We start from the raw sequence: 20,001 nt of genomic DNA, 5'->3' as shown, positions 1-20,001 counted from the left end.
ATATAGATCTAGGGCAGTGTTACTCACTATTTTTGTAAGGGGGCCACTTTAGGTTGAGCCAATCATTCAGAGGGCCTCATAGATCTGTAATTTGTTGTACTTTTTCTTCCAATATTATCAATTGAGAGCAAAATCAGAGCAATAGAGCACATGCAATTGATCTTATGTATAGCACATCACAAATATATACTGAATATACACTACCGGTCAAAAGATTAGCACACCTACTCATTCAAGGGTTTTTCTTTATTTTGAGTATTTTCTACATTGTAGAATAATAGTGAAGACATCAAAACTATGAAATAACACATATGGAATCATGTAGTAACCAAATAAAAGTGTTAAACAACTCAAAATATATTTTATATTTGAGATTCTTCAAATAGCCACCATTTGCCTTGATGACAGCGTTGCACATTCTTGGCATTCTCTCAACCAGCTTCATGAGGTAGTCACCTGGAATGCATTTCAATTAACGGGTGTGCCTTCTTAAAATACAATTTGTAGGGGGGTAAAAAGAAGATAGCCCTATTTGGTAAAAGACCAAGTCCATATTATGTACCAAGCTCAAATAAGCAAAGAGAAATGTCAGTCCATCATTACTTTAAGACTTGAAGGTCAGTCAATACGGAAAATTTCAAGAGCTTTGAAAGTTTCTTCAAGTGCAGTCGCAAAAACCATCAAGCGTTGTGATGAAAGCACATACCGCTGCATTTAATCATGGCAAGGCAACTGTGAATATGGCCGAATACAAACAGTCTAGATATTCCCTCCATAAGGCAATCAAATAAGCAAAGTGTCAGTATAGAGAATGTGGAGTCGCAATTCAACGGCTCAAACACGAGACTTATGTGGCAGGGTCTACAGGCAATCACGGATTTCAAAAAGAAAACCAACTCCATCGCAGACATCAAAGTCTTGCTTCCAGACAAATTAAACAACTCCTTTGCGAGCTTTAGGGACAATACAGTGCCACCAACGCGACCGGCTACCAAAGACTGTGGGCTCTTCTTCTCCATGGCCGACGTGAGTAAAACACGTAAACTTGTTAACCCTCACAAGGCTGCCGGCCCAGACGGCATCCCCAGCCGCGTCTTCAGAGCATGGGCAGACCAGCTGGTTGGTGTGTTTACGGACATATTCAATCAATCCCTATACCAGTCTGCTGTCACCACATGCTTCAAGATGGCCACCACTGTTCCTGTTCCCAAGAAAGCCAAGGTAACTGAACTAAATGACTACGCCCCATAGCACTCACTTCTCTCATCATGAAGTGCTTTGAGAGACGTGTCAAGAATTATATCGCCTCCACCCTACCTGTCACGCTAGACCCACTTCAATTTGCTTACCGCCCAAATAGGTCCACAGACGATGCAATTGCCATCACACTGCCCTATCCCATCTGGGCAAGAGGAATACCTATGTAAGAATGCTGTTCATTGACTACAGCTCAGCATTTTTTAAATATTTGTTTTATTTCACCTTTATTAAACCAGGTAGGCTAGTTGAGAACAAGTTCTCATTTACAACTGCGGCCTGGCCAAGATAAAGCAAAGCAGTGCGACACATACAACAACACAGAGTTACACATGTAATAAACACACATACAGTCAATAATACAATAGAAAAAGTCTACATAGAGGCAATAAATAGGCCATAGTGGCAAAATAATTACAATATAGCAATTAAACACTGGACTGATAGATCACGCTCAGCAGAAGATAAGTGTGCAAGTAGAGTTACTGGGGTGCAAAGGAGCAAAATAAATAAAATAAATAACAGTATGGGGATGAGGTAGTTAGATGGGCTATTTACAGATGGGCTAAGTACAGGTGCAGTGATCTGTGAGCTGCTCTGACAGCTGGTGCTTAAAGTTAGTGAGGGAGATATGAGCTTCAGTGATTTTTGCAGTTTGTTCCAGTCATTGGCAGCAGAGAACTGGAAGGAAAGGCAGCCAAAGTAGGAATTGGTTTTGGGGGTGACCTGTGAAATATACCTGCTGGAGTGCGTGCTACGAGTGGGTGCTGCTATGGTGACCAGTGAGCTGAGATAAGGCGGTGCTTCACCTAGCAAAGACTTAGAGATGACCTGGACCCAGTGGGTTTGGCGACGAATATGTAATGAGGGCCAGCTGACGAGAGCATACAGGTCACAGTGGTGGGTGGTATATGGGGCTTTGGTGACAAAACGGATGGCACTGTGATAGACTGCATCCAATTTGCTGAGTAGAGTGTAGGAGGCTATTTTGGAAATTACATCGCCGAAGTCAAGGATCGGTAGAATAGTCAGTTTTACGAGGGTATGTTTGGCAGCATGAGTGAAGGATGCTTTGTTGAGAAATAGACATTTGTAGTTGTCCACATATTCTAAGTCAGAACCGTCCAGAGTAGTGATGCTGGACCGGCGGGCAGGTGTTGGCAGCGATCGGTTGAAGAGCATGCATTTAGTTTTACTTGCATTTAAGAGCAGTTGGAGGCCACGGAAGGAGAGTTATATGGCATTGAAGCTTGCCTGGAGGGTTGTTAACACAGTGTCCAAGGAGGGGCCAAAAGTATACAGAATGGTGTCGTCTGCGTAGAGATGGATCAGAGAATCACCAGCAGCAAGAGCGACATCATTGATGTATACAGAGAAAAGCGTCAGCCCGAGAATTGAACCCTGTGGCACCCCCATAGAGACTGCCAGAGGTCAGGACAACAGGCCCTCCGATTTGACACACTGAACTCTGTTTGAGAAGTAGTTGGTGAACCAGGCGAGGCAGTCATTTGAGAAACCAAGGCTGTTGAGTCTGCAGATAAGAATGTGGTGATTGACAGAGTCGAAAGCCTTGGCCAGGTCGATGAATACAGCTGCACAGTATTGTCTCTTATTGATGGCAGTTATAATATCGTTTAGGACCTTGAGCATGGCTGAGATGCACCCATGACCAGCTAGGAAACCAGACTGCATAGCGGAGAAGGTACGGTGGGAGTCTAAATGTTCGGTGATCTGTTTGTTAACTTGGCTTTCGAAGACCTTAGAAAGGCAGGGTACATATAGGTCTGTAGCAGTTTGGGTCTAGAGTGTCTCCTGAAGAGGGGGATGACCGCGGCAGCTTTTCAATCTTTGGGGATCTCAGACGATACGAAAGAGCGGTTGAATAGGCTAGTAATAGGGGTTGCAATAATTTCGGCTGATAATTTTAGAAAGAGAAGGTCCAGATTGTCTAGCCCGGCTGATTTATAGGGGTACAGATTTTGCAGCATTCAACACCAGAGTACCCTCAACTCATCATTAAGCTTGAGGCCCTGGGTCTTGACCCTGCCCTGTGCAACTGGCTCCTGGACTTCCTGACGGCCACCCCCAGGTGGTGAAGGTAGGAAACAACATCTCCACTCCGCTGATCCTCAACACTGGGGCAAGAGTGCGTTCTCAGTCCCCTCATGTGCTCCCTGTTCACCCATGACTGCGTGGCCATGCACGCCTCCAACTCAATCATCAACTTTGCAGACGTCACAACAGTGGTAGGCTTCATTACCAACAAAGGCGAGACAGCCTACAGGGTGGATGTGAGGGCCTTCAGAGTGTGGTGTCAGGAAAATAGCTTCTCACTCAATGTCAGCAAAACAAAAGAGATGATTGTGGACTTCAGGAAACAGCAAAGGGAGAAAATATGTTTTGATTTGTTGAACACATTTTTGGTTACTACATGATTCCATATGTGTTATTTCAAAGTTTTGATGTCTTCACTATAAATAGTAAAAAAGAAAAACCTTGAATGAGGAATCAGCAAAAAAAGAAACGTCCTCTCACTGTCAACTGCGTTTATTTTCAGCAAACTTAACATGTGTAAATATTTGTATCAACATAACAAGATTCAACAACTGAGACATAAACTGAACAAGTTCCATAGACATGTGACTAACAGAAATGGAATAATGTGTCCCTGAACAAAGGGGGGGGGGGTAAAAGTAAAAAGTAACAGTCAGTATCTGGTGTGGCGACCAGCTGTATTAAGTACTGCAGTATATCTCCTCCTCATGGACTGCACCAGATTTGCCAGTTCTTGGTGTGAGATGTTTCCCCACTCTTCCATCAAGGCACCTGCAAGTTCCCGGACATTTCTGGGGGGAATGGCCCTAGCCCTCACCCTCCGATCCAACAGGTCGCAGACGTGTTCAATGGGATTGAGATCCGGCTCTTCACTGGCCATAGCAGAACACTGACAGTCCTGTCTTGCAGGAAATCATGCACAGAACGAGCAGTATGGCTGGTGGGATTATCATGTCAGGATGAGCCTGCAGGAAGGGTACCACATGAGGGAGGAGGATGTCATCCCTGTATTGCATAGCATTGAGATTGCCTGCCGTGACAACAAGCTCAGTCAGATGATGCTGTGACACTCCGACCCAGACCATGACGGACCCTCCACCTCCAAATCGATCCCAGTACAGAGTACAGGCCTCAGTGTAATGCTCATTCCTTCAACGATAAACACAAATCCGACCATCACCCCTGGTGAGACAAAACCGTGACTCGTCAGTGAAGAGCACTTTTTGCCAGTCCTGTCTGGTCCAGCAACGGTGGGTTTGTGCCCATAGGCGACGATGTTGCCGGTGATGTCTGGTGAGGACCTGCCTTACAACAGACCTACAAGCCCTCAGTCCAGCCTCGCACAGCCTATTGCAGACAGTCTGAGCACTGATGGAGGGATTGTGCGTTCCTGGTGTAATTCGGGCAGTTGTTGTTGCCATCCTGTAACTGACCTGCAGGTGTGATGTTCGGATGTACCGATTCTGTGCAGGTGTTGTTAAACGTGGTCTGCCACTGCGAGCACGATCAGCTGTCTGTCCTGTCTCCCTGTAGCACTGTCTTTGGCGACTCACAGTACGGACATTGCAATTTATTTCCCTGGCCACATCTGCAATCCTCATGCCTCCTTGCAGCATGCCTAAGGCACGTTCACGCATATGAGCAGGGACCCTGGGCATCTTTCTTTTGATGTTTTTCAGAGTCAGTAGAAAGGTCTCTTTAGTGTCCTAGGTTTTCATAACTGTGACCTTAATTGCCTACCGTCTGTAAGCTGTTAGTGTCTTAATGACCGTTCCACAGGTGCATGTTCATTAATTGTTTATGGTTCATTGAACAAGCATGGGAAACAGTGTTTAAACCCTTTACAATGAAGATCTATGAAGTTATTTGGATTTTTAGAATTATCTTTGAAAGACAGGGTCCTGAAAAAAGGACGTTTCTTTTTTTGCTGAGTTTATATATATATATATATATTTTTTTTTATATATATATTTTTTTTTACAAATGTTAGCATCATTCTTCCACTTTGACATTAGGGTATTTTGTGTAGATCATTGACAAAAAAACACAATTAAATCCATTTTAATCCCACTTTGTAACAATAAAATGTGGAAAAATTAAAGGCGTTCGAATCTCACTGACGCCGTGCCACAGTAAAAAAATACATCTGTCTGCATGATTAATGCCTAGGCAAATACATTTTCTTGTGTCCTATCTGGATTTGGAATTCAAAACAGTTAACTCAAACTAAGTTAGCAGTGTTATTAAAAGTCTTATTGAAAAATTCACTGAAGGTTTTAAGGAAGTTATTCCAAAACCTCAAAATAACCAAGAATTTCTGTTCACAAAATGTTAATAAAACTTCCCAGGAAAACTTTCAGGGAACTACAGTAAAATGTTCTCAGAAAATCCCTGCAGCATAAAAATGCATGTTCCCAGAACAGGCAACATTGTCACTTCCGTTCTCAGAACGTTTAAAAAACCTTCAGTTTTACAGGTCAGGAAAAATATAGCTTTATTACCAGAACCAATGGGAAATGAAAAACATACGTTCCCACAACTTCCAAGGAACCAAATGTGCTAGATGGGAAATGACACTTAAGAGTGATTAGAGTGATTGTCAATTTTGTGTGTGTTTTACCTGTTTGAGGGGCCGTAAGGAGCCAATGGTGTCCCAGCCACTGTGCTCTCCCCACACAGGAAGCTCCCCTGGCTGCAGCAGCATCTGACAGCCCTTATAGTTACTGTATTCATACACCACCCACCTGCCAAAGACACACACATTCAGCTGAAACAGGGCCATATTCATTAGGGCGCAATACAGAGAAACATCTTAAAACGGAAAACAAAAATTAGCCTTCTTATTGGACAAGTTCAGGTCGTACCTCCCTGTTTCACTTGTTTTCTTACTGAACATGACACATGTCTAAGGCCAAAGAAACCTAAGTTCCTTCTCTATGTAGAGTGTCTGGCAGTAATGTTAGCTGTTCAGTGACATAAGAGATGACAGGCTATCTCTCTACTCACAGTCCACTGTGGACCTGCAGAGACTGGGTGAAGAAGTCCTTCATGTGCTCTGTGGGTGTCACAACAACCATCTTGAGGCCCTCATAGGAACCCAGAGAAAACAGGCTGATGGACGGGTCGGAGAAACTCTACAGAGGTAACAGGAAGGGAAGGGAGCCATCTTAGATGAGAATGCCATTGGATTTACTTTATTTATGTTCTGTCCTTTTTCAATAAGTGCCTGCATTGAACTTTATTAAGGCAAAATACACAATACATCCTTTATACCTATATTTGTAAAGCAGTCCACACCCTTTGGCTGGAGTCATACTAAGACGAGGATAAAAGTAGGACATTATGGGGAAAAGGTTGTCATTTGTGACACTCCAATGGTGGCTGAACGGAAACTACATTATTCTACACTACATTACCAAAAGTATATGGACACCGGCTTGTCGTACATCTCATTTCAAAATCATGGGAATTAATATGGAGTTGCCCCCCCTTTTTGCTGCTAGAACAGCCTCCAGTCTTCTGGGAATGCTTTCCACTAGATGTTGGAACATTGCTGCGGGGACTTGCTTCCATTAAGCCACAAGAGCATTAGTGGGGTCGAGCACTGATCCTGGGTGAGTAGGCCTGGCTCGCAGTCTGCTTTCCAATTCCTCCCAAAGATGTTTGATGGGGTTGAGGTCAAGGCTCTGTGCAGGCCAGTCAAGTTCTTCCACACTGATCTCGACAAACCATTTCTGTATGGACCTCGCTTTGTGCATGGGGCATTGTCATGCTGAAATAGGAAAGAGCCTTCCCCAACTGTTGCCACAAAGTTGGAAGCACAGAATCATGTATGTCATTGTGTGCTGTTCCGTTAAGATTTCCCTTCACTGGAACTAAGGGGCCTAGCTCGAACCATGAAAAACAGCCCCAGACCATTATTTCTCCTCCACCAAACTTTACAGTGGGCACTATGTATTTGGGCAGGTAGCGTTCTCCTGGAAATGTGGCATCCTTTGACGGTGCTACTTTGAAAGTCACTGAGCTCTTCAGTAAGGCCATTCTACTGACAATGTTTGTCTATGGAGATTGCATGGCGGTGTGCTCGATTTTATATACCTGTCAGCAACAGGTGTGGCTGAAATAGCAGAATCCACTAATTTGAAGGAGTGTTTACATACTTTTGTATATATAGTGTATTTATCACCATCTATTTACCATGGCATATAATACTGTTAAAACGGAATGTGTGCTCACATGTCTCATCTAGCTTGTTGTGCTACCTAAAGATAGCAGTAAATGGGCTGAGGTCATGCCAGGTACACTCACATAGGGAATGGGCCTCAGTGATTTGACAGAAGTGGCCACACAGCCACAGGAAATGAGGTCGGGATAAAGGCCCTCTCCCAGGATGTACTGGTTTCCACAGCAACCCTCCTCATCGAAAAGCAGCCAGCTGGACGGGGCAAGAAGACCAGTGAGCGTGAGTAAGACAATAAGCATCATAGACATTGTTCAATGCCTCCTGTGGCAACTACATTTAAAGATACATTGTGGCATGCCTACAGTAGAATACTGACAATCCATAATTAGCAACCTGTAAGTAAAAAGGGGACATAACTCCACCTCTAGGATCAATACAGATCAAATAGTAGTCCTCCAGTACTCACCTTCCCTTGATGACTCTGAAGGACATGGGGGAGGCAGAGCCACAGTGCCCTGCCTCCCCCATGTACCCCTCACTCACTCCCCTGTAGTGGGGCTGGCTGTAGGCCCACAGCTGGAGACACAAAAGCACAACTTAGTACATACTTCACGGCTGGGTATCAATTCTCAGATTGCCCCTTTCCCTAGTCTCTTTTTGACAGGTGAAAATAATGTTGTGTAATGATATATACATACCATGAACTTTGGTTCTCTGAGGCCATAAAGGTCCTGCTGTAATAATAAAAGTGTTTTGAAAAGTGTTTTTCCAACATCTATACCGTATATATTTTCAGAGAGCCACATAGAACTACAAAGAAGAGACATAGGAGGGATTTCATCTGCATGTCACGCCTTTTGTCACTCTTATGGTCTATTCCTCTAATAGGCTACGATATGGAGCTCACCAATCGTATGGGTCGGATAGACTTGGCTGCTCCATGGTTGCCACCCCAGTGCAGAGTGGCAGGATGTTTGCCTTTCTCCAGTATGCACTGCTCTCCACCGAAGCACTTCTCGCTGTACGCCACCCATCTGAAACAGACCAGCCCAGAGACCATCAGCACCAGAGAGGCACAGTGAATAGTGAATGACAAAGTCATGTGAAATTTGGTGAACTTTAGTTTGTTGGGTTTAGGGTTTCAAAGGGAGGGTATATTATGGGAAACTACCAGGAGGTTGGTAACTTTCAAGTTTCTTTTGAATTTGAACAGATGACATCTATTGGCCTCTTTGGGTACTTAAACCATCAATTTAATGAATATCATTGGGGTTAATATGAGGGTTTCAGCAAGAAATATCCTTTATATATTTTTTAAAACACTTATTTATTTGACTATATCTTTGTTGTAAATGTTTTGGTGCCAAACTGGTGGCAGTGGTGAAAAAAGTCAATAGTTGGAAGAGATGCAGAGTTAATTTAAAATAATACCTTTGTTGATTAGATACTTTTAAAATTCATTATCTTTAACCATATAGTCTATCCACTAGAAACTAATGGACAATATGGACAAATATTTAAAAAATGAATACAAGTTATTCAAGATAAAATTACCAAAGTTACCATAGATTACCTGTTAATTACTAAAATTACAGAAGTTTCTGGTAACTTTGGTAAATTAATGGTAGCTTTGCAATAATAGTTGGGATGCACCTCTATTAAGATGTTATTATGACTGGTCTTCTGCAAAGTTGTGGTGATTTCCATTTAACCCTGTACACTCGTGGGAATTGGCCTATATTTCTTACAGAAGAAATATGAAAAGTATATGCATAAACATTGTAGCAATTGAAAGTGAACAGTTTGGAGATTATGGGAAAAATATTAGACCAAAGTTGAGGACACAACAGTTCACCTGACAAGACTAAATGCAAACATTACACTGCTGATTTATGTGCATTTTACATTTACTGTAATTTTCACAGCATTTGTTGATAACAAAATCTGAAAACACGCTGTATACATTCAGTAACATCATAAGAATATTTGTGGGACATTTGGGGAAGGTGTAACATAAGACAAAAACAATACAAGGGTTTGAGTGAGAGGACTAAATGGTGTCTCCAAGTGAATACACACCTCTCCAAAGTGCGCACAGTTCCTACGAAACTTCAATGCACTTTTATGACAAAGAAGTCTTCAGCTATAAGGTGTTTTTGTGAGCTCTCCTAGCTGTGCTGTTGAGGAACTAAAACAAGCACACTTATAGTTGTTTTGTTTGGAACACAATCCTGCATCCCCGCCATGACACAATTACTATTGCTGTTAACGCAATCCAAAACGTCCCATTTTAAATCTCAATCTGGGTCAGGTGGGCATCATTTGAATGCTTGTTCTATTGCCAACATGACTAGCTAAGTTATAAAATACGATCTTACACTGCTGTTAGGTTTCACAAGGCAAATCAGAGAAATAGATCGTAATTTTGGTGTGCATAGAAAGGAGCCATGAATGCATTCAGGTGCATGTTCCGCTGCTAATTTTCCACACAATCAACAAACATAGGCTCATTCAGTTCAGAACAACCCAGGGTATGAAGCCATGTCATCTTGTAACTGTACATCAAACATAGTGATCATAAACTTTGACAATGTACACTGAGTGTACAAAAATGAAATAGACCGATCAGATGAATCCAGGCTATTACTATGATCCTATATTGATGTCACTTGTTTAATCCACTTCAATCAGTGTAGATGAAGGGGAGGAGACGGGTTAAAGAACGATTTTTAAGCCTTGAGACAATTGAGACATGGATTGTGTATGTGTGCAAATCAAATCAAATCAAATTGTATTTGTCACATACACATGGTTAGCAGATGTTAATGCGAGTGTAGCGAAATGCTTGTGCTTCTAGTTCCGACAATGCAGTAATAACCAACAAGTAATCTAACCAACAATTCCTAAACTACTGTCTTATACACAGTAGTTTAGGAATTGTTAGTTAGATTACTTGTTGGTTCAGTGGACGAATGGGAAAGACAACATATTTAAGTGCCATTGAATGGGGTATGGTAGTAGGTGCCAGGTGCATCATTTTGAGTGTGTCAAGAATAGCAACGCTGCTGGGTTTTTCACGCTCAACAGTTTCCTTTGTGTATCAAGAATGGTCCACAACCTAAAGGACATCCAGCCAAATTGACACAACAGTGAGAAGCATTGGAGTCAACATGGGCCAGCATCCCTGTGGATGCTTTCAAAGCTTTGTAGAGTCCATGCCCCGACAAAATGAGGCTGTGCTGAGGGCAAAAGGGGGTGCAACTCAATATTAGGAAGGCGTTCCTGATGTTTTGTACACTCAGTTTTCTGATTTGGAAAAGTGAAGTGTACATTTGGACTCACGGGTGTTGGGCTTCCTTTTATGACATCCAAGCTGTATTTATTATAATCCTCAACATCTCATCTTTCAAAATACATTGAGTCCTCTTCATTTACAGCATTTCCATAACTCAGAAATGTACAAAAGTTTCCCATTTAGCGGGAGGGTAGGGGGCAACTTCTTGTCGCATGCGGTGCTCAAGTTCAGAACGGCTGTCAGTCAAACCCCATACAGAACTGTGAAATGACCCCAACCCTGGTCCTCTAATTGATACTCACACTCCACTCGTCACACAGAAGGTGGTGGTCTTTTCAGTGGCTCCATCCTTCTCCAGATCAGGGACGTCCAGATCCAAAATGTCCCTTCTCCCGGCTCCAGGAGACCCAGTTTCCTCCTGCAGTGAGACTGAAGGCTCTATGAAGTCCTAACAATGAGAACCATGCAGAAGAGCTCACTGAGTAAGACTGCTTTATAAAATAGCTACAACAACTCTTACACTAATGTAGCCTAGTACAAAAACAGAGCTTACATGAAGAAATGTTGGCTGGTTAACTGTATAGAAACTAGCACCACTGTACAAACCACTTTTATCCAAATCCCTTTCTCTTGTTCTTTCATGTTCAAGTAGCCTCAAACTGACAAACTCTCCAAGCTGCATTTACATAGCTGCTGCATTTAGCTCAGGTAGTTCATTCCGTAAGCACTATCCGAGCTTTACAGAATGGCTGCTGGTGGCTGGTGATTACACAACAGTGTATAGTTGATCAAAAGAGTGGTGCTGCTAACAGCCAGAGGGCACTAGGGGTGGAGGAAACTGGAATGCTAATGAACCTGTGGTATGGTAGACAGTTAGCAATTAACTCTACCTGTTTAATCCTATTAGAAGCGTAGCCTATCCTAGCCAGGAGTTCGCTGTTAGAGCATTTCTACTAGCTAATGCTTCTGACTGATATCAGGAGGCTAAAATAGACACTTAGACAGTGGTGAGGTGATGGAAAGGGAGTGGAATGAAGGTCTGCTGGGTGTCAACTGGGTCATACCGATGGTTAATATAAAACATTTGACCTGGTTTCAAACAAAATGACTCTGCCATGCACACACACACACACACACACACACCAACACATTTCATCGACTTCCCTCATTCTTTCAAATCAAGAGTACGCTTTCAGGATTTGCACAGGTACACATACCCACATAGGCTACATATACTGAATACATTGTAAATAACCATATTATTAAAATCCCGTTACCTACTGCCTGTAAGAAACGGAAAGAAAGCAGCAGAGGGTGATCGGCTCCACCCAGATCTGCACAGTCACTGTATTCTCCCTCCTCCAGTAAATACTGCCGTCCTGTGAAGTCCTCTCCAGTGTAGCCCACCCATCTGTCAAACACAGAGGTCACAGGTCAAACCACAGCTAAATACTCCTACTCATACCAACACAGCTTGAATAGGAGCCTGGGTGTCAATGATACGTTGGTGCTGATAACAGTGTCTGAGCGGTGGATATGCCACTTGAGTTAGTGCTAAGGAATGTTTGATAGATTTTTCTTTTTTTTTGTGGTGTTACAATTGAAATGTTATCAGATGTCATGCGTACCAACCCTCTCTGTAACCAAACACCACACCAAAGCATGCGTACACACACGCACACACACACACACACACACACACACACACACACACACACACACACACACACACACACACACACACACACACACACACACACACACACACACACACACACACACACACACACACACACACACACACACACACACACTTCCTGTTTTACTTGGCATATGTTTGCACAGGGAGGTGAGCTACATTTGCTCCATATGACAGTAGAGGGAGCATTCCTGAGGAATTACATGACCAGTAGATTGTGAAACTGTTTGCAGCAGAATGACACACCTTGTAAAAACCTCAGTACAGGTAGCATTCCAGAGTAAGTATGCAGCTTGGCATGAATGCACTTCCTTTCTCCCTACCTCACTCTGTCCCTCACTCACACACAAAAAACAAATGCATGTGAATTCCCAAACAAACCAAACCTTATTTTCTCCATACAAATTGGAATGACATTTAACTAAGAGGGTCTAGAGATGTTCATTAATCTGAGTCTATGAGTGAGTCCTCATCTGTCTCCATCAGCTATGGATGACAGGCAGGCGCAGACAGGAGGGAGGGCATTGACATGGACTCACACTCCACCAATGACCCGTAGCGACGACGCCCCCCTCAGCCCAGCCACAGCTCCCAGACTGGGGGTGTGGCCTCCCAGCTCTCTGCCCCGCCCCTGGAAGAGGGGCTGCTCAAACACCAACATCTATTTAAAAAAACACACAAACAAAAAACTTTCTAAATGAATTTACTTTCATTATCATTAATCATCATTGTGCAAATTGAAGGGATTATTTAACTGTATGAGATCGGCTGTTTACTAAAGGGGATAGTGGTTTATGCTGTAGTTTCAATATTGATCATGTCTTACCTTAGGATCCAGAGGTCTCCTCACTCTGAGCCCACTCTGTCAGAAAGACATAGAACATAATGAAACCAAACCTAGATGAAAATGAGGCCCAGACGTATATATTTCTGAGACTTTGAGACATAGGATTTCTTAAATTTAATGGGCTGTGGGCCAATTTGGAAATCAAATATAAACTCCTTTCCTGAGTGTACAGCATTGAAATGTAATTGGGCCCAAAACCGACCACAACCAAGCAGTGTCAGCCACCTCAGTGATGCCACTGTGGTGAACCCTTACCATTCTGAGGGGTCTCAGTGACCTCACAGTGGTGACCTGGGGATGACCAACGCCAGGTATTGTGGAGCCGCCTGCTTCCATAACCGCATAGTTCCCATGGAAACCAGGGCTACTGTAGGCAAGCCAACTAAGGTGGAAAAACAAGACGAAGGCATTATCAATGAGAGGCCCAGGTAATCTAATCTCAATTGTTTGCTAAGCAGACTCTTGTGTTACAAGCATCAGGCGTCGCTGATATTGTTTTTAATTTACAGGTAAACATTGTCTATTCATGTGGCACCACATTTATGGAGGCTGCTCAGTTCATTGCTTTATGCATGAAATGTATGCATGGTTGAATGCCTGATCAAACACAAATACTTCGTCCACAGTCATACTGTCAGTGTCACTAATCTCCACTACAATAGAAACCACTCATCTTCTCTGTGAGAAGAAAAATATTTTATTGAAAACCTATGGAACAACAAAGGAAAATCCCTAAAGGAAAAACATTTTCCACACAAAATGTAAGTCACAGTATAGATGGCCTGCTTGCTCTTTCTCTTTGCCAATGACACGAGTGTGTGTTCAGTCTGTTGCGTGTAGAATGTCCTAGTTTATTCTTTGATGATAGGCAAGACATTGCAAGACAATGCAAGCCAATAAATTGCGAGATACAGATTTTGATTGCAGACAGATGGGCCTAATGCACGGTTCTGACTGTCTGTTGCCCTCCCCTCTCTCTCCTTCCCTCACTAGCTCGCTATGAAAGACGCAAGTGTTTGTGTTTTCGAAAGTACAGAAACGAATCAGTCTCCTCCGTTCCAAAAATTCTGAATCTTATATGACTGTGGTAGATAGAACTTCCTTGCCCGGACCTAGTGGTCATACACATGTAATAGGTCCATTATTCTGCATTGTGAATTGAGGTGGAATTTTGTGATTTTTCGAATCGTTTTAACGGAAAAACGATTAAAAAAATGGCTGTTTAAATGTGAAGCAAAACTGTACATTTGTCGCTTCCCTAATTGCATCATACTTTGGCAGTCAAATTCCAATCCTAACTGTGGCTTTCTTCAACTATCAATATGGGTGTGTTAGTAAATAGATTTTACAGAGTCTGGTGACAAGGTCTTTATTGAAGAGTTACCACATTAACTACCTCACTACCTCCACCCTGAAGTGAGACATTATGAAACTTCATTTTAAGTGTTAATTCTGTCACTTCTATTACCACCCATAAACATTCCTGTACCGAATGTGTGTGCTTTATAAACACACCTGAAAATAACAGTTTAAGCAGGAAACTAGAGAGCTGGAGCTCAATGACTCAGCTGAGAACAATCCACCCAAATTCTGTTGAAACAATATGTACGTTGGTTGGCAAGGACACATCTCCTCAATGAGTCATTCCCCCCGTTGTTTTAGCATTGTAAGTGCTTCCTATTTCAGTCTATATCGCCTGTAGCTACTGAAGCGCCCCCTCAGACAACGGCATTGAGGTCCTCTACAGTTAGTTACCACTAACAGGATAGGCCTCCTCACCAGCCAGACTTGACAGTCAGGTTTGAGAGGTGAATAGGTCCACCACGTGTTCCCAAGCTGTCTGCTTCCGAGTTGAGACGGTCCGTGGCTCCTCCTGGTGCTCCAGCTGGAAGCAGATGGATTTCAGGAGTGCCGTCATCCTGAACGGTGAAAGAGACACAACAACATTCCCTCAATATGTGGAGAGATTCCACTACACACAGCTCTATCAATCCTTCTCTATCAGGCCCCATTATAATGACTAAGGCTGAGAAATGGGAAGATAGAGGGGGAAATTGAGAGAAAAGGGGAGCAGAGAGAGGATAACAGAGAGACTGACAAAGTCAGAGAAGAATAGGGGAGCATGAGAGACAGAGACAGACAGAGAGAGAGATAGAGAGAGAGAGAGAGAGCCAGAGAGAGAGAAAGAGAGACAGAGAGAGAGAGAGACAGAGACAGAGAGAGACAGAGACAGGGAGAGAGACACCCTGACCCTCTGCCAAAGCTTCTCAGAGAGGGAGTGATAGTCAGCCCTGGTAGGTCTAAATAAATGATTCATAGTCTCCCAATAGAAATGTTGAAGGGAAATCACTAATGGCGCATGGCACTGTAATGTCATGGTAATAAATATGCCAACCTTCACTAGTCTTCTGATGGAGCCGATGGTGATTGTGGTGGGCTTGTCCTCTGTCCCCTGGCTGGCCTGCTGCTGACCTGGTTGGTGGCTCAGTACTGTCTCCCCTTCTTCCAGCAGCATCCCGGGGCCCAGGAACCCCGGCTCCAGGTATAACAGCCAGCTACGACACAAACACACTGTGTGAGCACCCACTTCCATCTCTCTGTCCCTCTCATACACAGACTCTTTCTCTGTCTTTTTTTCTCTCCCACCCACTCAGCACAATAAGAGACGCCAGCCACCAACTGACTGCACAGAGTACACACAAACAGAGCAAGGGCATTGCCATGGAAACCAGGCCCCACCTTCCCTACTCCTTGGTGGCAAAAAATAAATAAATAAAAATGTATAAAATTACCCCCTACCAGTACACACACACACCCAACACATGAACTATAACAGTTGATGATTAAAGTTACATGTTGAAGAGAGGATTACAGCACTGTGCTGACAGTAATGTAAATCAATCTGGCTCTCACCAATGTTTTTTATGTTTAAATATGAAACGCTGCTTTACTAATGCCCCTGACCTACAGGCCCACAGCACACAGTTGGGGGCTTCAATACTTCAATATCCCTGCTGAGACCTGGCCAGAAAACTGCCTTTTATCTGAGGATAAACATGGCAACAGTCAACAAATATTGTAGATCCTGAAAATAACACAGCGGTGTGATATGTGCAGTGTAAATAACACTATTGTGTGTGTGTGTGTGTCGCCAATATTCCATAAATAATCTATGTGGATGGTCAGGAACTGCATCGAAGAGGTAAGAGCCTGTCCATATTGACTCAGACAAACAGCCAGGGCTCTCCTAAATGGTTTAGTGCCTGGTTTTACCGATTATACATCCACCATGAGAGACACAGATCAATATCTCCTAATAGGATAGGCTGCTCGGGATGCCGCCCAAGGAGGGAGGAAGCATCTCACGAGAAAGTCAAATCCCTCATAATTAGCATGTAAGAGAGTCTTTGCGTGGCTCATGGCATCACTGATGAGCTTGAACTGATTTTTTTTGAATGACCATCACTCTGGGTGTCCAGAATAGTGGTCGACCGATTAATCAGAATGGCCGATTAATTAGGGCTCATTTCAAGTTTTCATAACAATCGGAAATCTGTATTTTTGGGCGCCGATTTTTTTTTGTTTTTTTGTTCATACCTTTATTTAACTAGGCAAGTCAGTGAGGAACACATTCTTATTTTCAATGACTGCCTAGGAACTGTGGATGAACTGCCTTGTTCAGGGGCAGAACGACAGATTTTCACCTTGTCAGCTCAGGGAATCCAATCTTGCAACCGTACAGTTAACTAGTCCGACGCTCTAACCATTGCACTCCACGAGGAGCCTGCCTGTTACGTGAATGCAGTAGAAGCCAAGTTCAATTGCTAGCAAGCATTAAACTTATCTTATAAAAAACAATCAATTATAATCACTAGTTATAACTACTAATCCAGTTTAGCAGGCAATATTAACCAGGTGAAATTGTGTCATTCTCTTGCGTTCATTGCACGCAGAGTCAGGGTATATGCAACAGTTTGGGCCGCCTGGCTCATTGCGAACTAATTTGCCAGAATTTTACGTAATTATGACATAACATTGAAGGTTGTGCAATGTAACAAGAATATTTAGACTTAGGGATACCACCCGTTAGATAAAATACCGAACGGTTCCGTATTTCACTGAAATAATAAACATTTTGTTTTCGAAATGATAGTTTCTGGATTCGACCATATCAATGACCAAAGGCGTATTTCTGTGTGTTATTATGTTATAATTAAGTCTGATTTGATAGAGCAGTCTGACTGAGCAGCAACAGGCCCGTAATCATTCATTCAAACAGCACCTTTGTGCGTTTTGCCAGCAGCTCTTCGCAAGCACAGCTCTGTTTATGACTTCAAGCCTATCAGCCTAATGGCTGGTGTAACCAATGTGAAATGGCTGGCTAGTTAGCTGGGTGTGCTCTAATACTGTTTCAAATGTCACTCGCTTTTAGATTTGGAGTAGTTATTCCCCTTGCGCTGCAAGGGCCGCGGCTTTTGTGGAGCGATGGGTAATGATGCTTCAAGTGTGGCTGTTGTCTATCTGTTCCTGGTTCGAGCCCAAGTGGGGGCAAGAAGAGGGACGGAAGCTATACTGTTACACTGGCAATACTATGGTGCCTATAAGAACATCCAATAGTCAAAGGTATATGAAATACAAATGGTATAGAGAGAAATAGCCTATAAATACTATATTAACTACAACCTAAAACCTCTTACCTGGGAATATTGAAGTCTCATGTTAAAAGGAACTGATGTTCTGAGCAAGGAACTGAAACGTTAGCTTTTTTACATGGCACATATTTTACATGGCACACATCTGTACATGGCACACATTTTACATGGCACATACATGGCACATATTACTTTCTTCTCCAACACTTTGATTTTGCATTATTTCAACCAAATTGAACATGTTTCATTATTTATTTGAGGCTAAATTGATTTTATTGATGTATTATATTAAGTTAAAATACGTGCTCATTCAGTATTGTTGTAATTGTCATTATTACAAATAAATAAATAAAAATCTGCCGATAAATTGGTATCGGATCTTTTGGTCCTCCAATAATCGGTATCGGCGTTGAAAAATCATAATCGATCGACCTCTAGTCCAGAAGTGGTTCTGTCAGACCACTGCCTAGAAGTTTGTTGAGTCATGTAATAGAAAATCTGTCAAACTTAAATAAGTCAACCTGTAAAGTAGCCCTTGTACTGCAAATCAAAACTAGCTTGGGGAACAATAGAGTTGCTAGAGTTATATTTGTTCCTCTGTGGACCGTAGAGGGAACAATAGGACCCAAGTCGGTCGGTTAACCTGAGAATTGGACTGAGGAAAATGCACACAAATACAACAATGCAGCTACAACGTGACTCGCTTCCTTTCTCTCCTCCCATCTGGTCAACGGGGAGAGAGCTCCTACACAAATTGTTGGAAAGCTGCTTTGCTTTTCCCATTTTTTGCTTGGAAAGGCTGGTTTGGTGTAAATAATACAACAGGTCTAGGGCTCTGAACGGGGGGCTGAGCCAACGCACTAGTACACAAATGGAAGGTGGGTCCATCCATAAAGCATGAGATATTGTGTAAGGCACCAAACCTTCGCTAGCATTTCTGCGCAGAGTCGAGCAAGCCTGCCCTTGCTTAAGTCATTTGACAAAAAGCACACAGCGCCAGAACATGTTCGCAAGACTGAACGTTTCTCGTTCTGCATCCATTCAATATGAGAGCAGTGTTACAGCATAGCCACACAGCTACCAAGCTCTTCTGTACGTGAACCTGCTTTGCCACTGGCAGAGAGGCACAAAGACTTACTGTCATGTGCATTAGTTAAACCCAGTGCAGCATTATATGATTATGAACCATTAAACTTATGTATAGTATATATTAAACCTTTTTTGCTTTTTCATCATGAAATACAGATGAAATAACCATATTTTTCGAACTGCAGTAGAAATATGATATGAAGCTGATAGTACATTGATGTATGAGAGATTCTTTAGGAATAGTATTGACTTGCATCTATCCATAGTTAGGCCCTCCAAACATGTAAGTATCTGCAATGCCCACTGCTCGTTCTCATGGTGCCAATGTAAGAACCTTAACAATGTTTTCACATGCAGCTGTTAGTGTAAGATCTCTTGCTATGAGGAGCTCAATCAAAAGGGTCACTCAGATGGGAGCTGTGTGACGGGGTGGGTTTTATTTGGGGTTCATTTTCTAATTCATCTGTTTTTTGTTTTACTTGTAATGGTGGAATCAATTAGCGTAGCATCAATTGTTGCTTCATAGGTCTGTGCATGTACTATGAATGTACCGTATGTTATTGATAAGGATGTAAAGATGATCATGTGATATGGACTTGCGCTGACAAAGTATTTGTCATTTGTCCAATGTTGTTTATTCTGCTGATTGATTGAATACATGATAATACTTATTTTGAGAATTTAAAATGCTCATAACATCCCCATTCACCTTTAAACCACCAACTACTGATGACGCCAAGGAAAAAACTCAAGAACTCTGGACAAGGCCTTGATTCCCGGTGATGACAGTGTTTGTGTGGTTTAGCTGACAGGCCTTTTTAATAGGAGCAACCAGCGATGAGTTACCCAATTACTGTCTGTCACTGCCAGCCCAGTAGATTAACCCCCCCCCAACACAGTTGGAAGGAACATTATGGGGTCTCA

The 20,001-nt window shown here is 42.7% G+C and overlaps 1 protein-coding gene across 3 annotated transcripts in view; it reads right to left on the bottom strand.

Moving 5' to 3' along the window:
- LOC135550779 (uncharacterized) overlaps window positions 1–20,001 on the bottom strand; it is an 88,722-nt gene that overhangs the window by 5,919 nt on the left and 62,802 nt on the right. The window contains exons 7-19 of one of the 3 annotated variants that reach the window (XM_064981891.1): window positions 15,732–15,891; window positions 15,116–15,255; window positions 13,592–13,718; window positions 13,316–13,351; window positions 13,029–13,150; window positions 12,072–12,201; window positions 11,093–11,238; window positions 8,403–8,529; window positions 8,194–8,229; window positions 7,962–8,071; window positions 7,621–7,747; window positions 6,319–6,446; window positions 5,933–6,056 (exon numbers count right to left, since the gene is read on the bottom strand). In XM_064981891.1, coding sequence (XP_064837963.1) covers window positions 5,933–6,056; window positions 6,319–6,446; window positions 7,621–7,747; window positions 7,962–8,071; window positions 8,194–8,229; window positions 8,403–8,529; window positions 11,093–11,238; window positions 12,072–12,201; window positions 13,029–13,150; window positions 13,316–13,351; window positions 13,592–13,718; window positions 15,116–15,255; window positions 15,732–15,891 — 1,513 coding nt within the window. Of the gene's footprint in view, window positions 1–5,932; window positions 6,057–6,318; window positions 6,447–7,620; window positions 7,748–7,961; window positions 8,072–8,193; window positions 8,230–8,402; window positions 8,530–11,092; window positions 11,239–12,067; window positions 12,202–13,028; window positions 13,151–13,315; window positions 13,352–13,591; window positions 13,719–15,115; window positions 15,256–15,731; window positions 15,892–20,001 lie in introns of those variants that run through there. The other 2 variants (XM_064981892.1, XR_010457147.1) reach the window with 2 other exon arrangements.

This window comes from Oncorhynchus masou, chromosome 12, assembly GCF_036934945.1.
Source record: "Oncorhynchus masou masou isolate Uvic2021 chromosome 12, UVic_Omas_1.1, whole genome shotgun sequence".
Taxonomy (NCBI): Eukaryota; Metazoa; Chordata; class Actinopteri; order Salmoniformes; family Salmonidae; genus Oncorhynchus; species Oncorhynchus masou.
This window is presented reverse-complemented; position numbering and strand designations above follow the sequence as displayed.